The sequence below is a fragment of the Gallinula chloropus genome (assembly GCF_964237585.1).
Source record: "Gallinula chloropus genome assembly, chromosome: 3".
Classification (NCBI taxonomy): Eukaryota; Metazoa; Chordata; class Aves; order Gruiformes; family Rallidae; genus Gallinula; species Gallinula chloropus.
This window is the reverse complement of record NC_140087.1, coordinates 120,167,392-120,183,984: the sequence shown is the minus strand read 5'-3', so window position 1 is coordinate 120,183,984 and position 16,593 is coordinate 120,167,392. Positions and strand designations below refer to the sequence as shown.

General features: G+C 46.6%; 1 protein-coding gene across 1 annotated transcript in view; it reads right to left on the bottom strand.

Moving 5' to 3' along the window:
• Window positions 1-2,755: 2,755 nt before the first annotated feature.
• Window positions 2,756-16,593, bottom strand: part of XKR6 (XK related 6) — a gene marked incomplete at its 5' end in the record, with an annotated part of 213,922 nt that continues 200,084 nt past the window's right edge. The window contains one exon of the mRNA XM_084261892.1: window positions 2,756-4,539. Coding sequence (XP_084118018.1) covers window positions 3,575-4,539 — 965 coding nt within the window. The 3' untranslated portion in view covers window positions 2,756-3,574. The remainder of the gene's footprint in view (window positions 4,540-16,593) is intronic.

Genomic DNA, 16,593 nt, shown 5'->3' with positions numbered 1-16,593 from the left:
GGCAGAAAGTTTATGCAATTAAGCATAATGAAATAGTCTTAATGCACGGAGTGGAGGCACCTGCCTTCATTGTGATCCATACTACGAGCCACGAAGAAGAAGGAGGACTTTGGAGGAGGGGTGTGTCAAGCCCTTAGTCAAGCTGGTTTGGTTGTGAGAAATTAGCACTGTATTGAGAGGTAAGGTCACTTCTAGACTGTTTTGTCCCCCCGCTCCTGTAACAGGATGGAGAGGACGGCTGTTGGTGTGGTGGTCTGGAGCAAGGGTCCTGTTCCTGAGGGAAGGCAGGCTGCAGATGCTCATGACAGGCAACACTGAAAGGTCTCCTCCTTGACTCCTGATGAATGTGCGTCGGCTCGTTGACTCATTTCACTGTCCTGGTGCGGAGTGGCAGGGTCGAGCTGTTCAGTGAAGATGGGGAGTGGGATCACATCTCCAAAGCAGACCTCAAAGTTGACAAGTTCAGGGAGGGGGACCATCTCATGGTGCATTTGAAAGTGAGGATGCTTTCTCCTGGAGGATAGCTCCCCAAGAAACATCAGGGCGGTTTGTCACCCATTCCTTTCTCATGCTTATGCCAATGAACTGCAGAAGAGTAGAGAGCTCTTCATGGAAGGACCAGGGAGACTCTTAACACGGGGTATGAATCTTAGGGAACCAAAGTACTAAAGGTAAATCGAATGAAAGCCCTGGGAAGAGAAGTGCAGGCCTGTTGCTGGAGGATGGGCACCTCTGTGGTTTTATACCTCGTTAGCTGGGGACAGCAATTTCACTTCACAAATTACCTCTTTTCATAGAGAGAGCACACTGATTAGGGAAGAAACAGGGTGAAATGTTAGTAGGATGCTTGAGAAGGGGCTGGTTATGGGACGCAGACAATGGATAAGGGAAATGAAAGCTTTTCACAAATATATATGTGTGTGTATATGTATTTATGTGTACAGTAAACAAGGGACTGGGGATTCACATAGGGGATGATGAGACAACATCCCTCCCTTTGCATGAAAATGTGACCATCATGTTGGTTGTAATCAGAGCCCAGAAACATTTGCCTGAAATGGAGTTTGACTGGGAATTACAGTACCAGTGACAATTTGGCTTCTTATAAACTTTGCCGTGTGTCTATAGTTTGGCGTGAGTAAGCCCTGCCCTCCGTAAAAGGGACAGGCACCAGTTAAAAGTTCCCTTTACAAAACAAAATGAAACAACTGAAGAAACCCCAATGTTTTCTCACAACACTGCAAAGGATCACTGATTGAAAAAAATGTTTCTCTTCAGGTATATTCAGGCGAAGAAAGCATTCAGCTTCTTTAAACTGTTATATAAAATTGGTACTAGTTTCTTTAAATACTATTAGAATTAAAAAAAAAACCCAACTGAGTCCTCAAATTAAAAAAGAAAATAAAATCATAATTAAAAAATATCCCCCCCATGCTGATCTCCTCTTCAGAATAGGTCAGCATGGGAAGTTTTGCACCCTAGACAGTTACAGTATTTCTGGAATAAAAAATTGCAATTACACACAGAAAATACTACAGCATTCACTTAAAAATAGCTCATTTTGTTGTTGTTGTTGTTTTTCCCCCTCCCAAGTAGAGGGATGGTGGGATTGAAAAGATGCCCTGAAAGGGGAATATTCCTTTAAAGGAGCAATACTCTGGAAACGGAAAAGGGTGTCGGATAGATGCAAAAAAAAACCACCCCCCACCCCCATGATTTAACTGAAAACAAGAAGATTCCAGCACAGAAACACAAGTCAAGAGATGTGAATGTTCAGACACCGAGCGGGTTAGTTGGAAATGTCCCGACAACCGCACAACCCTCGGCGGGTGACCGTCTTGGGCTTTGCCATCATCATGGGAGCTGGCAGCATCTCCTTGCAAGTGAGAAGGCTAAGCTAAACCACGGCTGCATCTTGCTACGCTCTTGGCTTTCCTCTGGTGGTGTTTTTCTCGCCACGTACTTACAGCAGAGGGTGACACGAGACAGTTTGTTTTTGTTTCATCAGCAGTTCCCCACGTGTACCGAGTTGAAGAATTCTCAGCTAGATCACAACAACAACATCAACGAAAGTAACAAAGCACCAAATCATCTCGAGAGGTGAGTCAGTTTACAGGTTATTACCGTTTGAAGAAGTTTGTTGGTTGGGGGGAGGGGGGTTTGTTGTTGTTGTTGTTTGTTTGTTTGTCTGGTTTTTGTTTTTTTTTTTACATCCCGATTTTCGTGTTTTGTTTTTCCTTTAAAAAAAAAAACAAAACAAAAACCAACAAAAAATAATCAAAAAACCCAAAAAACACCCACCCGCCCACCCCTAGAATGGAACAAAAAGGATGCTTTACAATCACTTTAAGGCTCGCACTGAATGAGACATGACAGGTCTTAACACGAGATTACAAATAATACATGTATGCCTTTCACAGCCTTAAAATGATAACAGTAGGTCAAATTCTTTTGCCAGTCACTGATCAAGTATTGTGCCTTTAAATTGACTCGCTTTTTGCTACTATGCTGAGTTTTATTATTACTGAAATCGTTATTAGAGATGTGTAAATGTACTTTAGTATATAATGCTTTTGGTACATCATTTCAAGGACTTCTGGTTTTCCAGAAATCAAGGTGGTGGGCCTTATTCTGGGCTCAGACAGGTCGTTATTTACTCCACTGATGACAGTGGTACTTTAGAGCGTGCGACTGGTCGGAGCAAGATCAGATACCACGTTAATCTGGTGCAAACCGACCATGGCACGTGGCCCGTTCACACGAGGGAAGCGGTTTACATGGTGGGATGGGCGTTTATAGCACGACTCGGTCAAGGCTCGCAGCCTTGGCCAAATGGTGTTATAAATGCATTGCCAAATTGAGTTTACAGACCTGATTTTTGTCTATCAGCTGTTGGAAAAATTCAAACTCCACTGGGGGTGTCTTGGCTTTGCTTTCTTATCTTTAGACTTTTGGGGTTTTGGTTTTATTTTTTCTGCTAAATCCAATAAGAGCAACAAGATTTAATTTTTTATATATATACATTTCTCTCTTTTTGTTGTTGTTGTTCATTTTTTCTCTTTTTTTTCCTTTTTTTTTCCTTTTTTTTAAATTTTAAGGTTTGTATTTCAGTTGGTTGGTTTGTTTGCTCGTTTTATATTTCCTGGCATATAATCATCAAAGAGTTTTGCATGAGAAAGGTGACAGTACTTAATGAAACTCAGCACCTAAGGGCATAAGGCAGTTGTAGGTTTGTTTGTTTGTTTTTTTTTTTTATTTTTCAATCAGCACCAATCCCATAAATAATGTTCTACACTTGGTGTACGGTATAAAACTGACGTGGAGATGCCTCCTTCTCCACCTGTGAATCCTAGGTGTGGAAGTTGAAATACTGTTTCTTGTGTGTAAAAAACAAAAGAAAAGTTTTTCTTTTTGTTTTTACTTACAAAACATAGAGAATATCTTTTTTTCTTTTTTTTTTATACATACAGCAACCAGAAAGAAAGCTTATCTGAAGGTTTTGTGTTTGTTTCATGATCTGTGTTTACCGTAAACAAAAATAAGGTCCCCTCTTTTACTTTTGCTTTAAGGAGCTTTAAAGTGAAGATTCATATTGTAGCAACTCATATAAGAGAGGTCCATCTCTATACCTAATACCTACAGCTGTGGGGGTGACATACTGGAGGATGTTGATAGTTCTTCTTAACCTCCTGTCTACAAAATGAGCATCCCATGCAGGGTATCTTTTTCTCGGGATGTCAATCTTAATGAGAGGCCCCTCGGGGGGGTAGGGTCGCCCAGATGGAGTAGATGGTACCATTGCTCTCACCTGGAAAACGGGCAAGCAAGTGTCAGCTGTGAGTTCCTCCTGTTGCTCCGTGACCGCTCTGGTGGGCGTAGCCTGGGCCCCCCGGTACCCAGGGGTTTGGGGTGCCATGGGCTCAACATCGGGGGGCAAAGGAATGCCCCAGAGCAGCTCGGCGCAACAGGAGCTGGCAAAGATCTTAGCTCTTGGCCCCATGGGATGCAGCACACCATAATATAACAGCATCAAAGCTATCCCAGCAGCAAAGCTAAGAAAGACACAACACAGTGCTGGCACGGCATATGAGTCAGTAGTGTCAGGATCTCTGTAAAAATACCAAAGGAGCGTCAAGGCAGCGTTCTCCGTCAGGACTACCGTGTAATACGCAAACATTCTGTATCGAGTCCGCCCTTCCTTGACATTAAACCAGCAGAAAATGTACACAATCCCTACCACCATGTTGAAGAGGATCTCCTCCCACTTAGACATGCAGAAATCTGTCCCACCATGGATGATCCAGAAAGCCATGGCACACCAATGGACCACTACAAAGATCCCAAAGTAGAGCTGGAAGATGGAAGCAAAGAGAGCAAAAGAAATAACTCGGGATGAGATGGTGAAGAGGCGCCAGAAGAGATGGATGAGGGCCCCTCTGTAGCTCATACTCTTCTTGTCGTCCCTAGAGTCCCGAAGAAGCTTGTGATAGGAGGCTAGCACCCAAGCCAGGGACATCAGGGAGGCCACAGAGGACACACCTGCCGGAAGACACACAGATCCACTGAGTTAGACAGGAGGTTTGGTTGAAAACATCATCTGCTCACTAAATTATTGCATCTGGGGCAGGCTCAGTAGCCCAAAGGTTCAACTCATGCCAGGTTGTCCTTACAGTCTAGAGGAGAGAAATACAGAAATATCAGTGGGGCAATTGGAAAAAAAAAAATAGGCAGTTGGTCAGTTTTTTGTGACCCTGTGGTCCCATGGAGATGAATATATAAATACAGGGAAAAATCAAGACTCATCAATTCCCTCCAAATGGTCCCAAACTGAAAAATCATCTCAGCAGGAACTCCCTTGACCTGTTTCCAGGCTGGACTGAAGACCTGTATTGGAGGTAGTTTATCTCCAGCCTTGTCTCCTGGATGGGCCACAGATCCAAGCTGCAGTCACATCTCCAGCCCTGTCTCATTCTGCTCCTGGTGGGACCCCCTGGAGGGACCTCAGATCTGGTCCATCCCTTGGGTTGCCTGGGACTGCGGAGGGAGCCATTACCAGCACCCACTCTGCCCAGTACACTCCAACCTTGTGGTACTGCTCCCATCATTGCTTGCCCTGAGGTCACTATTGTTTCCCCTGCACCCTGGCAGGGGGCTGGCACCCCATCATATTCCAAAGGGTCTTGATCTTATCCCTCATTACAACCAGCACTAATTATTTGCTCCAATGGATAAAACAGTGCCCTATCACACTTGAGGAGCTTTTAAAAATACATTGATTGGTTATCACAAGGGTAAATTGAACAACTCATTGAGCAAAGCATCATAATAAAGGTCAATTGACAGATTTCTGGGAGAAGAAGAGGCCACTGGCATCTCGTTCCTTTTGCTCTTACTGCTGCTCAGTGGACAACTGCTCTGCAGGTGAGGGAACAGACGATGGAGTAAGATCCACCATGAGAAACTAACTAATTCAGTAGCCAGCCCATGCTTGGGCCTTTGCCAAAGACTTCTCTGGGAGCATCACCTATAAAATCTAAAGGAAAAATGCTAATGGCTTCAAGCAAAACAAACAGGAACAAACATCCCTCCATCTCCAATATGTAATGTGTAGCTAAAATGCCCCAACTCCCCTAAATTTCTTCTCCTGTTTTCTTCTTGCTTTTCCCTCTGTCCACATGGACCTGGCTCCCACATGGACAGGAATAAGATCCACTGGCTCTGCAGATCTCAGTCTAGAGACTTTAACTTCTCTTTGAGGGGCCCACCCCACAATGTGGTGGGGGTAGATCTGCCCCCATCCAGCCTAGCTACATCTGGTGAATAGGTGATGGAAAAGGTGTTCAGGAAGGGTGGTAGATGTCCACCTCTGCCCTTCACTGAAATTCTCCAGGCCTGTAAGTCCACCAAAACTATGCCTTCCCACCAGCTCTCAGTCTCTGAATACCCTGGCTTTGGGCTCACACATGCATTAGTTTTTGTACTGAATTAAAAAAAAAACCACCCTACACAAACACCACTACCAACAACAAAAAAACCCAACAACCCCCCTCCATAACCAACCAACCAAAAAGCCCCCCACCATCTCCACAAACCAGTAAGATCAGTGGCTTTCTCATGGCTTTAGGCCAACCTCTTTAAGAAAACCACAATTTTATCCGAATTCTAAGTCCTTGACAGAAGATAAGAAACACTTCCATGTAAGACTGGGGAGTTCTCATGAATGGAAACTTCTGAAAGCAAATAGCCTCAGCTCCAAGCAGATGTAGATCAGATTTATTTTTACCCTACCAGATTTGTTCTGCTTTTGGTAGACATAATTAACAGTTTGGGAAGGCTGAGCGATGCCACATAATTTGCAAGCAAGCTAAGTGCTACTACGTGTGTAAGTACTGCTTGTTGCAGTATCTTCCAGCTATTCAGTTAAAAACCTTCCTATGATTAGCAGGAAAAAGCACTGCACTGGTTTATTTTAGTGCTGTTATGCTGGGATCTGGTACGGCGTTAGGATGCACTTGCATAGAGAAACTCAAGCAGCGCCAACCCACAAGAGACAGATGTGTCACGCTGGCTTAAGAATGTTCCTGTTGGCTTAATTCATGCTAGAATAGAGAGAGGAGTAAAATACACCAGAAACAAACCTGGTGTATCCATAAAGGCTTTTCCCACCGTAACGTTTTCAGTGCAGAACCCTACGCTAATCACAGTCCTCACCGTAAATCGCATGGGGCTGGCTGAGTCACTTGGATTGCCTGCTGATAGTCATCTGAACGTCTCCTTGAGTCAACAGAGAAAGGCAGACACCCCCAGAAAGTGATTCACCCTGTCCTAAGATCCATGTGTGGGACAAGGTGGGGTGGGGGGGGGTTGACTCATGCTCCCGAAGTGTCTGACTCCATCCCTTGACAGGGAAGTGCTAATGCCAGCAGTCAGGTGGAATGAGTCCTACCCTTACAAAACAGTTTGTTGCCTGCTCATTTGCACTAAGATCTGGGGGGGGGTGGGTGAAGTATCTCCAGGCATCTTGACATATTCCTGCACTTGTTTAAAAATTCATGACCCTGTGCCCAAATGCACATTTTGGCATCCGAGTGATGAGCAGGATCTGGAGCTGGGTGTAGGGGGGGGGGATGAGATCAGTAGGTGGATGTCAACAAGAACCATGGAGCGATATAAAGACTTCTCCAGAACTTCTTGCTCTGTTGCCACAGAAATGATTCCCTTGCCTTTTCATACAGACCTACATCACAAAGCACACCTTGGCTTCTGTCATCCTGACCATGAGTTTCTCACTCCCAACTTTCACTGTTACTTCTAGCTTGTGACATCACACACATACTTAGAAACTTAACATGAGCCAGCAGTGGCTCTTGCAGCTTGGAAGGGTGATGGGACCCTGGGCTCCATCAGCAGAGGGGGGGCAGCAGGGACAGGGAGGGGGTTGTCCTTCTCTGCTCTGCCCTCCGGAGGCCCCAGCTGGAGTCCTGTGTCCAGAGCTGGGGCCCAACACAAGGAAGATGTGGGGCTGTTGGAGAGGGGTCAGAGGAGCCACAAAGGTGATCAGAGGGCTGGAGCAGCTCCCCTATGGAGAGAGGCTGAGGGAGCTGGGCTGGGTCAGCCTGGAGAAGAGAAGGCTGTGGGGGGACCTCACTGCAGCCTCCCCGTCCCTGAAGGGACCCCAGGAACAGGAGGGGAATGGGCTTGTTAAAGGGCAGAGACTGGCAGGACAAGAGGGCTGGAGTGAAGCTGAAGGAGGGAAGGGTTAGAGGAGAGATTGGGGGCAAGTTCTTTCCAGAGAGAGTGGTGAGGGGCTGGAACAGGCTGCCCAGAGAGGGGGTGGGTGCCCCGTCCCTGGGGGTGTTCAAGGCCAGGTTGGCTGGGGCCCTGTGCAACCTTGTGTAGCTCCAGGCCTGGAGGTTGGTGTCCCTGCCTGTGGCAGGGGGGTTGGAGCTCTGTGATCCTTGTGGTCCCTTCCAACCCAGACCATTCTATGATTCTATATACAGTTCTCACAGACTGTGGGATATGCCATTCCTTTCTTTTCCACTCATCCAGGCCTTATTTCCAAGCAACTAGAGAGACCCCCCCTTCCAATTACAACTAGAACAAAAAGTCCTGGCAAGTTGGATCACATGGGGACTATTCTTCTATTATTTTGATTTTGACTTTTGCACATGAGAACTGACGCACCTTCATCCAGATGAGTGTGGGTTTCAACTCCCTCCCAGGGTTTGTTTATCAAAGGGTTGGGGCTGGTTTAAAGCTGATGTCATTTCAAAAAACCCACTCCCACTCCTCCCACTCCGTGATTAGTCTTGGGAGTGGAAAATGCCCACTGTGTACTGCCAGATCTCTGTGGGCATTCACAAGCCAGGAGGACAGCAGCTACCATGGGGCTGGAAGCCCTGTGGCTGCATCTGTGGGATCTGTATCCCTCCTGCCCACAACAAATCAGACTGGCATAAACTGGGGTTATGTCCTAACTCTCTGCACCTGGCTGAACAGTCCTTAATCTCCTCCTATCACTTGCTAGAAGCAATGAGTGACTCACAGGCTCTAGTCAGCACCATTGAGGAGTCAAGCCCATGTGTCTTGAATGATGCATCACAGGAATTAGTCTCCCAGATCCCTTTAGTGATGTGCCCTGAAGTCCTTATGGTGAGACATCTCCTAACCTAAATTCAGTATGCTGAGCTAGAGCTTGGCCCCGTTTGACAGAAGAAGCACTAAGATTTGAAGGATTTATCAGAGGTTTCCTGTCACATCCACACTAAAGAGACTCCCCTCAGGGTGTCCATGGGTGAGCGATGTCTTTTACTTTACTCAATGGGGAGTCAAGGCTTAGTGGGACCATTACAGATGGGAAGCCAGCAACATTTGAGATGCTCTAGTACATTCCAGAGCTCCATATAGAGCTGGCAGATGTGACAAGCTCACATACAGATGACAAGAACATTTCTGAGTTGGGAGCTGGAGTGAGGTGGGTACTCAGGGCATCTCTGATGACATTAGGCAAAAGTCAACCAAACTCCTTCCTGAGCCATTGCAGCTAGTGGAGCTGTACAGAGGTCTTTGTTTAGACCCTGTGGATGTACTGCCTACATCTCCACTGAACTTAAGGGAGGCTTGGACACTCACATCACGTAGAGACACTTCCAGTGAAGACACCTTTGTTTAAATATCTGAATCTGGAGCTGAACTTGCCCATCATCTTGAAATGTCCTGATGCCTTAGTAACTCCACCTTTCTCAGGGGGTTAATGAACAGTCCTCAGTGGTAAAACACACGTGGTATGGAGAGCAAGCAACGGTGATGAGAAATGAGAAAGCAGTGGAGAACAAGGCTTCTATATAAGAAGCTAAACTTTCTGAGAAGAGTGGTGGACCAAGGAATAGTCTCTGAGAAGAGGAACCAGAAGCCATTGCTAGGGATGAAGAAAACATGAGTGGACTAGACTATAATGAAGGCAGCAATCTGATACCAGAGCATGAACCACTCTGAGTCCAAGAGAAAATCCTGGAGCCTTGGTGAAGCTCATGGCTGAATTTCAGCCCATTTCAGTTTTCAGCCTCCAGCTTCTACTGACAGCCCAGAAAAAGAAAAGGCTACCCCAGAAATATCCACATCCACAAGAGAGACTCAAACCACTGACCCCCCTTAAATTGCCATTGCTGTTTTTAAAGCCCATATATATATATGCAGGAATATATATGCATATATATATATGCAGGAATAAAAACAGCACATGGAAAACCATCCCAGCCTATCTGGTCTATTCATACTGTGCAATTACACATGGTTTTACAACTAGTCTAATGAAAGCTGTAGATAAGTCAGGCACACACACACACACACACACACACACACATGAATATTTAAAATGAATGATACATCCATTTTCCCCTCACTCGTGGTGGTGTTCAGCTGAGGAGAGGGGCATGTACAGGTTTTATCACAAATCCAGCTGCAGGTTATTGGCAGTAAGTAGTCTGAACAGACTTGCTGCAGCACATTCCCTCAGCCTTTACCGTGGTGCCTGTCCCTTTAAACCTGAATATGATGCCTAAGTGGTGCTCTAATTTCCTTTTCTTTTTTAATATTAATTCTCCTGAAAACTCTTACTAGAACAAAATGGGAAGATACCAGCATTTCTCCAGGGTGAGCTGGGCAGTGAATATGTATTCAGGGTGGCACGAAACCCTCCACCAACCCCTCTGCAAAGGCAGCGCTCGCTTAACGCCAAGCGCCGCGTCTCCGTTCCTCCCCATCACTCCCCAGCTGCTCAGCCTCTGTGCTGTGAACCCTGGCATTGTGTTTTCCCCTTTGGGTGGCACGTTCCTCCCTGGATCTCAGGGTGAATTGAGGAACCAGGCTTTCATTTTGATACACAGGGAGGGGAAATGAGTTTACGTATGAAAGAGACAGGAGCCAGATTCTGCGTGTGCAATGGCATCGCCTGAAAGTTCCCCCTCCCCACAATTTCTAATCTGCTTTTATTTATTTGCACCAGAGTAAAAGGCATCAGAAGCAGACCCCACGTCTGATTTCATTTGTTCCTCCTGGAGTTTGATGCTTGGAGCTTCCCTTTTTCTTTCCTTTCAGAGCTGAGAATGACTTTGCTCTTATTTTTGTCATTCTCCCTCTTCGGTTTTTGCTTTCAACATGGGAAAAATATGGCCCATATAGAGATAACTATGGGCTCCACAGGCTGTTTTGACCTTCATTTTCCTCACAGGAACTCATGACACCTCCTTAACCAGTTTCTCCACTGTGCTGCCAGCCCATTATGGCAGAGGAGCACTATTCCACCTTTGGTGAACATCATTTGTATGTCTGATGCAGAGGTGGCCTGCTGACATCTGTCTCCTCTATACACTACTTGGAGCTGGAGTCACCAGTGATTCAGACACAGAGCCTGACATTGGGAAGAGATCTGGCTCAAAACCTGGGTTTTCTCCTGTCACCCCTGTGGGTGTCCTGTCCTTTGCTCTGTTCACAGGAAACATGTCTTGGTTTTGTTGGGCAAGAGGTGAGTTTCAAACACTCAGCACCTGCTCCCTTGCTGGGGAGCTCTTCTGAAACCTTCTTCCATGGTGCATCACAGCCCTGTTCTCCCCAAGACCTGACTCCCACCGGACACAGCCTCACCAGTCCATATGGAACAGAGAACTGCTGGTGACTGTTAGGGAAGGGCAGGAAGCAAAGGTAAGTAACTCAGCTCAGAGACCAATTTCTAGGTAAGTCTGGGCAACAAGAAGAGGGTCCACTGAGTCCCACCTAGCCTTGAGCTGAGTTTCCATAAAGGACAGTCCATGCTTGAGCCAGCACAAGGAGGGCTCTCCCACATTAGGCCAGAGGAACATCCATCTCTGGGCAACAAGAGGGTCCACTGAGTCCCACCTAGCCTTGAGCTGAGTTTCCATAAAGGACAGTCCATGTTTGAGCTAGCACAAGGAGGGGTCTCCCACATTAGGCCAGAGGAACATCCACATTCCCAAACCTTTTACTGTGAGAGCGCGTAAGTCCACAGCAAGACAACCTGAGACCAGCTTGCTCCCATGAAGAGTTGCCCTCCCACCCCTTGACAGTTAAAGGCTGGCTCACGGCCTGGAACACGAATGCCTCTGAAAACCTTTTCCTTCTGCTCAATTAAGGTGTCCTCACTGACCCCAGAAATGTTGGCTCTCTTTTGAGCTCCCCTCCAGCCTTCGCCCCAGCGCTGCCTCGAGGAACCGAGGTCCAGGGTTTCGCTAGGGATTGTGTTTCAAAGGGACTTGCTTGTCTCCCCTCTCATGCTGATGCCTTTCAGTTCTCTTGAATGCCCCTTTCTCTCTGCTGCTAGAAGAGGTGACCGGCCATGCTCCTCTGATCTGTGCTCTCATTATCTCGGCTGATTCTGTCATGTCTCCTCCTATTCATCTCCTCTGTGAACTCGGGAGCTGCCAAACTGGCTCAGGCCCTGGGGCCATCCAGTCTTGTATCTTCTCCTGGATGCAAGCCAGCGACTGATCCTTCTGCAGGAGGCACAAGCACCCCGGGCCAAGCAGAAATGGGATAATCTGCCCTCTGTTTTGGATTGTCCTTGAATACCCTCAGCGAAGTGTCAAATCTCCTGTTGAAAATGTTGGCTATCACCCACCACATAAGGATTGGCAAAGCTTCCCCCTGTTTTAAAATGTTCTTAATGAGTAACTTCCTTGCATCATGGTGCCTCAAGTGTTTGTCCTACCCAAGGGGAGCTGTCTGAGACACAGGATGAGTTGACCTCTGTCTCCCTATTGACTCAACCTGGGGTGTGGATTATCAAACTGAAATGACCAAACAAGGAGAAGTGGGTAAGATGAAAAGTACCATAGAGAGCAGTGGTTTGGCATCCACCTCACAAGAGCTCAGAGGAGAGCCCAGAGTCCCAGAAAGCTGAGGAGAGCAAAAAGGAGGTTTGGAAAACCTCTCCTGCCTCTAAGATGGGCAGAGTAGCAAGCATTGGCTTCTGCAGAGCAGAAGTTGATGGACCCAACATAATGTGCATAAATTCAAGTGATGCAATTCAGTGATTTTATGCCACTGAAGGCCAAGCAGGCAAAGCAACCCTCCTGATGAGAGAAGGTTGCAATGGTCAGAGGACAGATTCAAGTTGCATTACCCTGAACAGCCAGGCAGAATTATCACCTCCCTCAAGAAAGTGATAGCAAAAAAGACAATATCCTGCTGCTACATCAGAGAAGGCTGATCTCAACAGGAGTGCATGTATGCAGTCCTCACAGGCATGCAGGTCCACCATCTGCTTTCCATAATAGCCTTGCCCCTTTCCCAGGATGCTGACCACAGGTATCTCAGTTTTTGCCTCTTTATGTAGGCAAAAAAGCTGCTGAAATCTACTCCACACCGGAAGCTTTTCTGGCAACATGTAGCTGAGGCTGACATCTCAGTCCTTACATGTACACAGATCTTCAAACAGGCCTCCTCACTTAGCTAACCAGGTTCTTTATTCTTGTATAGTGGCCATAATGGCTCACAAAAAAAACCAGCAGAGAAGAGAAAGACACGTGGGAACCCAGACCTTGAGAGAACCTGGGTCACTGTGGTGATATGTCAACTAGCAAAGGAGAAACAGAGCCAGGACTATTCCTTGACCCTTATCCTATCTGGCACAGCCTGTCACATCTACACTATTAAACTGAGACTTCAAAACAGTGTGGTTGTATCCAATCTACCTTTTGGGGATGGTCCCTGGCCAATGTGAAGTCATTTTTTCTGGGAAAGCTTTGGGAAAGGGCTAGCTGGCCAAAACTGTACCACATCAACTGAACCAGTTGAGTGCTTGGGCTCCAACGCTATTTGCATTACACATACAGACCTAATCCATGCACAGTCCTCTGCCTGTCACAAACATGGCCATATAATCCCCTTTAACACCTCAAAAAATGATGTGGGAGACCTGTGGTTCATCTCCTGGAAGATGGAGGTTCTGATATGATCAGATTGTCCAGGCTGGGCTTTTTGGCAGAGTAAAAGCCTGTGTGGCTGCTGTGTCCAGACAGCTCTTGAGAGCCCAGGCAGGGCAGCTAGAGCTAAGGTGCAATACAGATATGCAGACAGCTTTATGCCAGTGAAATGTTATTTTGGCAGTATAGCTCAATCTTTCTTGGAATGTGGTCTCAGTTTATGACCTCAAAGGTATGGTTGAGGAAAACTCCAGCATGATCCTCGCAATAGCTCGATGGGCAAACCCTGCCTTATGGAGAAAAACCCTCTTGCAAAGGTCTACCCACCTCCCAGAGTCTTTGTTGGGATCCTAATGGTGGAGTTAAAGGAAATGAAATTCAAAATCACAGTTTTCAGGCAGAGCAATGCCTGACAGGAGTCTAAGACTGCTCAGGAATCCGGGGTGAGTTTGGTGAATCCTTTCAGTCCTAAAAAAGCTGTTGGCAATCACAGAGCAGAGGAGAGAAGGGGCACACATTAAGGATAATCTTTCCTTTGGAGTCTCTTTTTGATGTGAATTATTATGGCATTATTTATGACATGTAGCTATTTAGTTTGAATTACTTCTCCATTTTGAAACTTCCCCTAAATGTTAAGAAAATATAAAGAAAAGAATTCACTGCCCCCCTCTGACCAAAAGCAAACAGTTCCCCTTCAGTGGATGGTATTTTTGGGGTCTTAATATAGGAAAAATTCTTTCCTTTGTGATTTTTGGCCACTTCAACAGAAATCTCATTAATCTTACTGGTGGTTTGTTTGATGTCAACGTGGGGCTACAGAATAGCTGCTGTTATCACTTAAATTGGGGTTTGCACAGCCTGGTAACCCATATCCCCTGCAGTGAGGACTCAAGCTAACTTACACAACATCTCCTTAGGATCACCATGCCCTGGTGCATCCTTCCCCAGTGCATCCTCCAAAGGGCATGGACAAGGATGCACTGAGGTTCATAGAGGCACTTAGCACAAAATTATGTGCACCATTGTCTCCTAATGCCAAAGATACAGGAATGAGAGATGGTCTGATCTGAGCCTGGCCTGAATTTATCCAGGTACTGATCACCTGGGCTAATTCTGCAATGGGAATGTGCTGGGAGAGCAGCAGCCAGGATTTCCTGGGTGCTGTTTATGTGTTTTGGAAATAGAGCATGAGAACTCTTACACATGTCTATTTTTGTTGAAGGCTGTGTGCACTGCCACTCTATTCAGAGCAAGAAACCCTCTGCACAGTCATCACTGTAATTATCAAGAGTTTAAGTTAAATTCCTGATAATCTGAATGCCTTTAACCACTGTCCCAGAATCACACTGGAAAAGACTCCACAAAAATGAACAGCCACAAGCTTGAGGATTTGAAGCTCCTTGAGAGACCCCAAGAGATTTCAATGTAAATGCTCTACCAGGATGTCCTGACAACACCTCCAGCAAGCACAGGATGTAAATCTGTGCATGCAGAGCAAAATCCCTCTTTGAAGGCAATGGTACAGGGCAGCAGAATCTGTCACAGAAACCTGGTTCAACCTGAGAGGAACACAACCAGCAGAGAAGTGTACAAGTCACCTCTACAGACTTCCACTGCTTTTTTCTTGGTGTATGTTCTGGTTCCTCTTGCATATGGTTGCTTTTGACCCCAGGTTGCTTTTGACCCCAGTTTGGAAACCAGAGTAGCCTGAGCAGAGATTTTTATCTACATGGCCATCAGCAGAGCCCAGAGGCATCTAAATCTTACCAGGCTTCTGAGATAGGAAAAAAGTCAACCTAGGCAACATTTATAATGAATATGGAGAGCTAAGCACCACCATTAGCGTGGATCTACCATGCATCTCTAGATACTAAAGACACCCAAGCATGACAAAGACACCCAGCGCTACAGGCTTGCTGAAGACTTTGCTAGACAGCTGTCAGGCAGAGAAGGACCTGGGGGTGTTGCTGGCTGAACATGAGCCAGCAGTGTGCCCAGGTGGCCAAGAAGGCCAACAGCATCCTGGCTTGTGTCAGACACAGCATGGCCAGTAGGTCTGGGGAGGTGATTGTGCCCCTGTACCTGGCATTGGTGAGGCTGCAGCTCGAGTGCTGGGTCCAGTTCTGGGCTCCTCACTACAAGAAGGACATGGAGGTCCTGGAGTGAGTCCAGAGAAGGGCAACCAGGCTGGGGAAGGGGCTGGAGGGCAAATCCTCTGAGGAGCAGCTGAGGGAGCTGGCGGTGTTGAGCCTGGAGAAGAGGAGGCTGAGGGGAGACCTTCTCCCCACCTCCCCTGCCCTGCCAGGAGGGTGCAGAGAGGTGGGCGATGGTCTCTGCAGCCAGGGGCCAGGAGATGGGACAAGGGGCAATGGGCTCAAGCTGCCCCAGGGCAGGGTCAGCTCAGCTGGGAGGGCAAAGTTCTTCCCTGGCAGAGTTGTGGGGCTGTGGCACAGGCTGCCCAGGGAGGGGGCTGAGTCCCCACCCCTGGGGGTGTTTAACAGGGGGGAGATGAGGTGCTGAGAGATCTGGGTCAGCACAGGACAGGGACGGTTGGACTCCAGGAGCTTAAAGGGCTTTTCCAACCTAGTGACTGTGATTCTGTGATTCTATGACTGTGTTGCTCTTTTAGCCTCTTGGTTTCATGTGCAGTGCTGTGTGGTTGTTGATCACTGAGACCAAGGGTTTTTTTCCCCTCTGCTATTTACTTTCCCGGAGAATCAGGAGAAAAGATCCTTGACATGTGATTACATGGGAAACATAAGATGGCAAAATCCAACAAAATCCAAGAAGAGTTACTCTTGGAGGAATTCTGCACATTCAACAGCTGGTTCTTTGTGAAAGACACTTTAGACACAACTTTTAGCAGCCAATTCTTTGCTCAGATTCTTGAGTATATTGAATATTTTCCCAGACTCCAGCAGAGTCGCTCCCAATTTACACTCAGCAAAGATCAGAAGGAACCTTTTATACTGAGAGTTTTCAAACCTAATGATATCTGAACTCTAGTGCTAGGAACCTTTAGAAGAGAAGCACATCTGATGATACTACTAGAATGAACTGAAATTGGGGAAAAAACTTTGCTAAGGAGAAAAACAACACATGGCTTGATTCAGAAGAAATTCTTTCCCCACCCATTTATATTTCCTGAGCA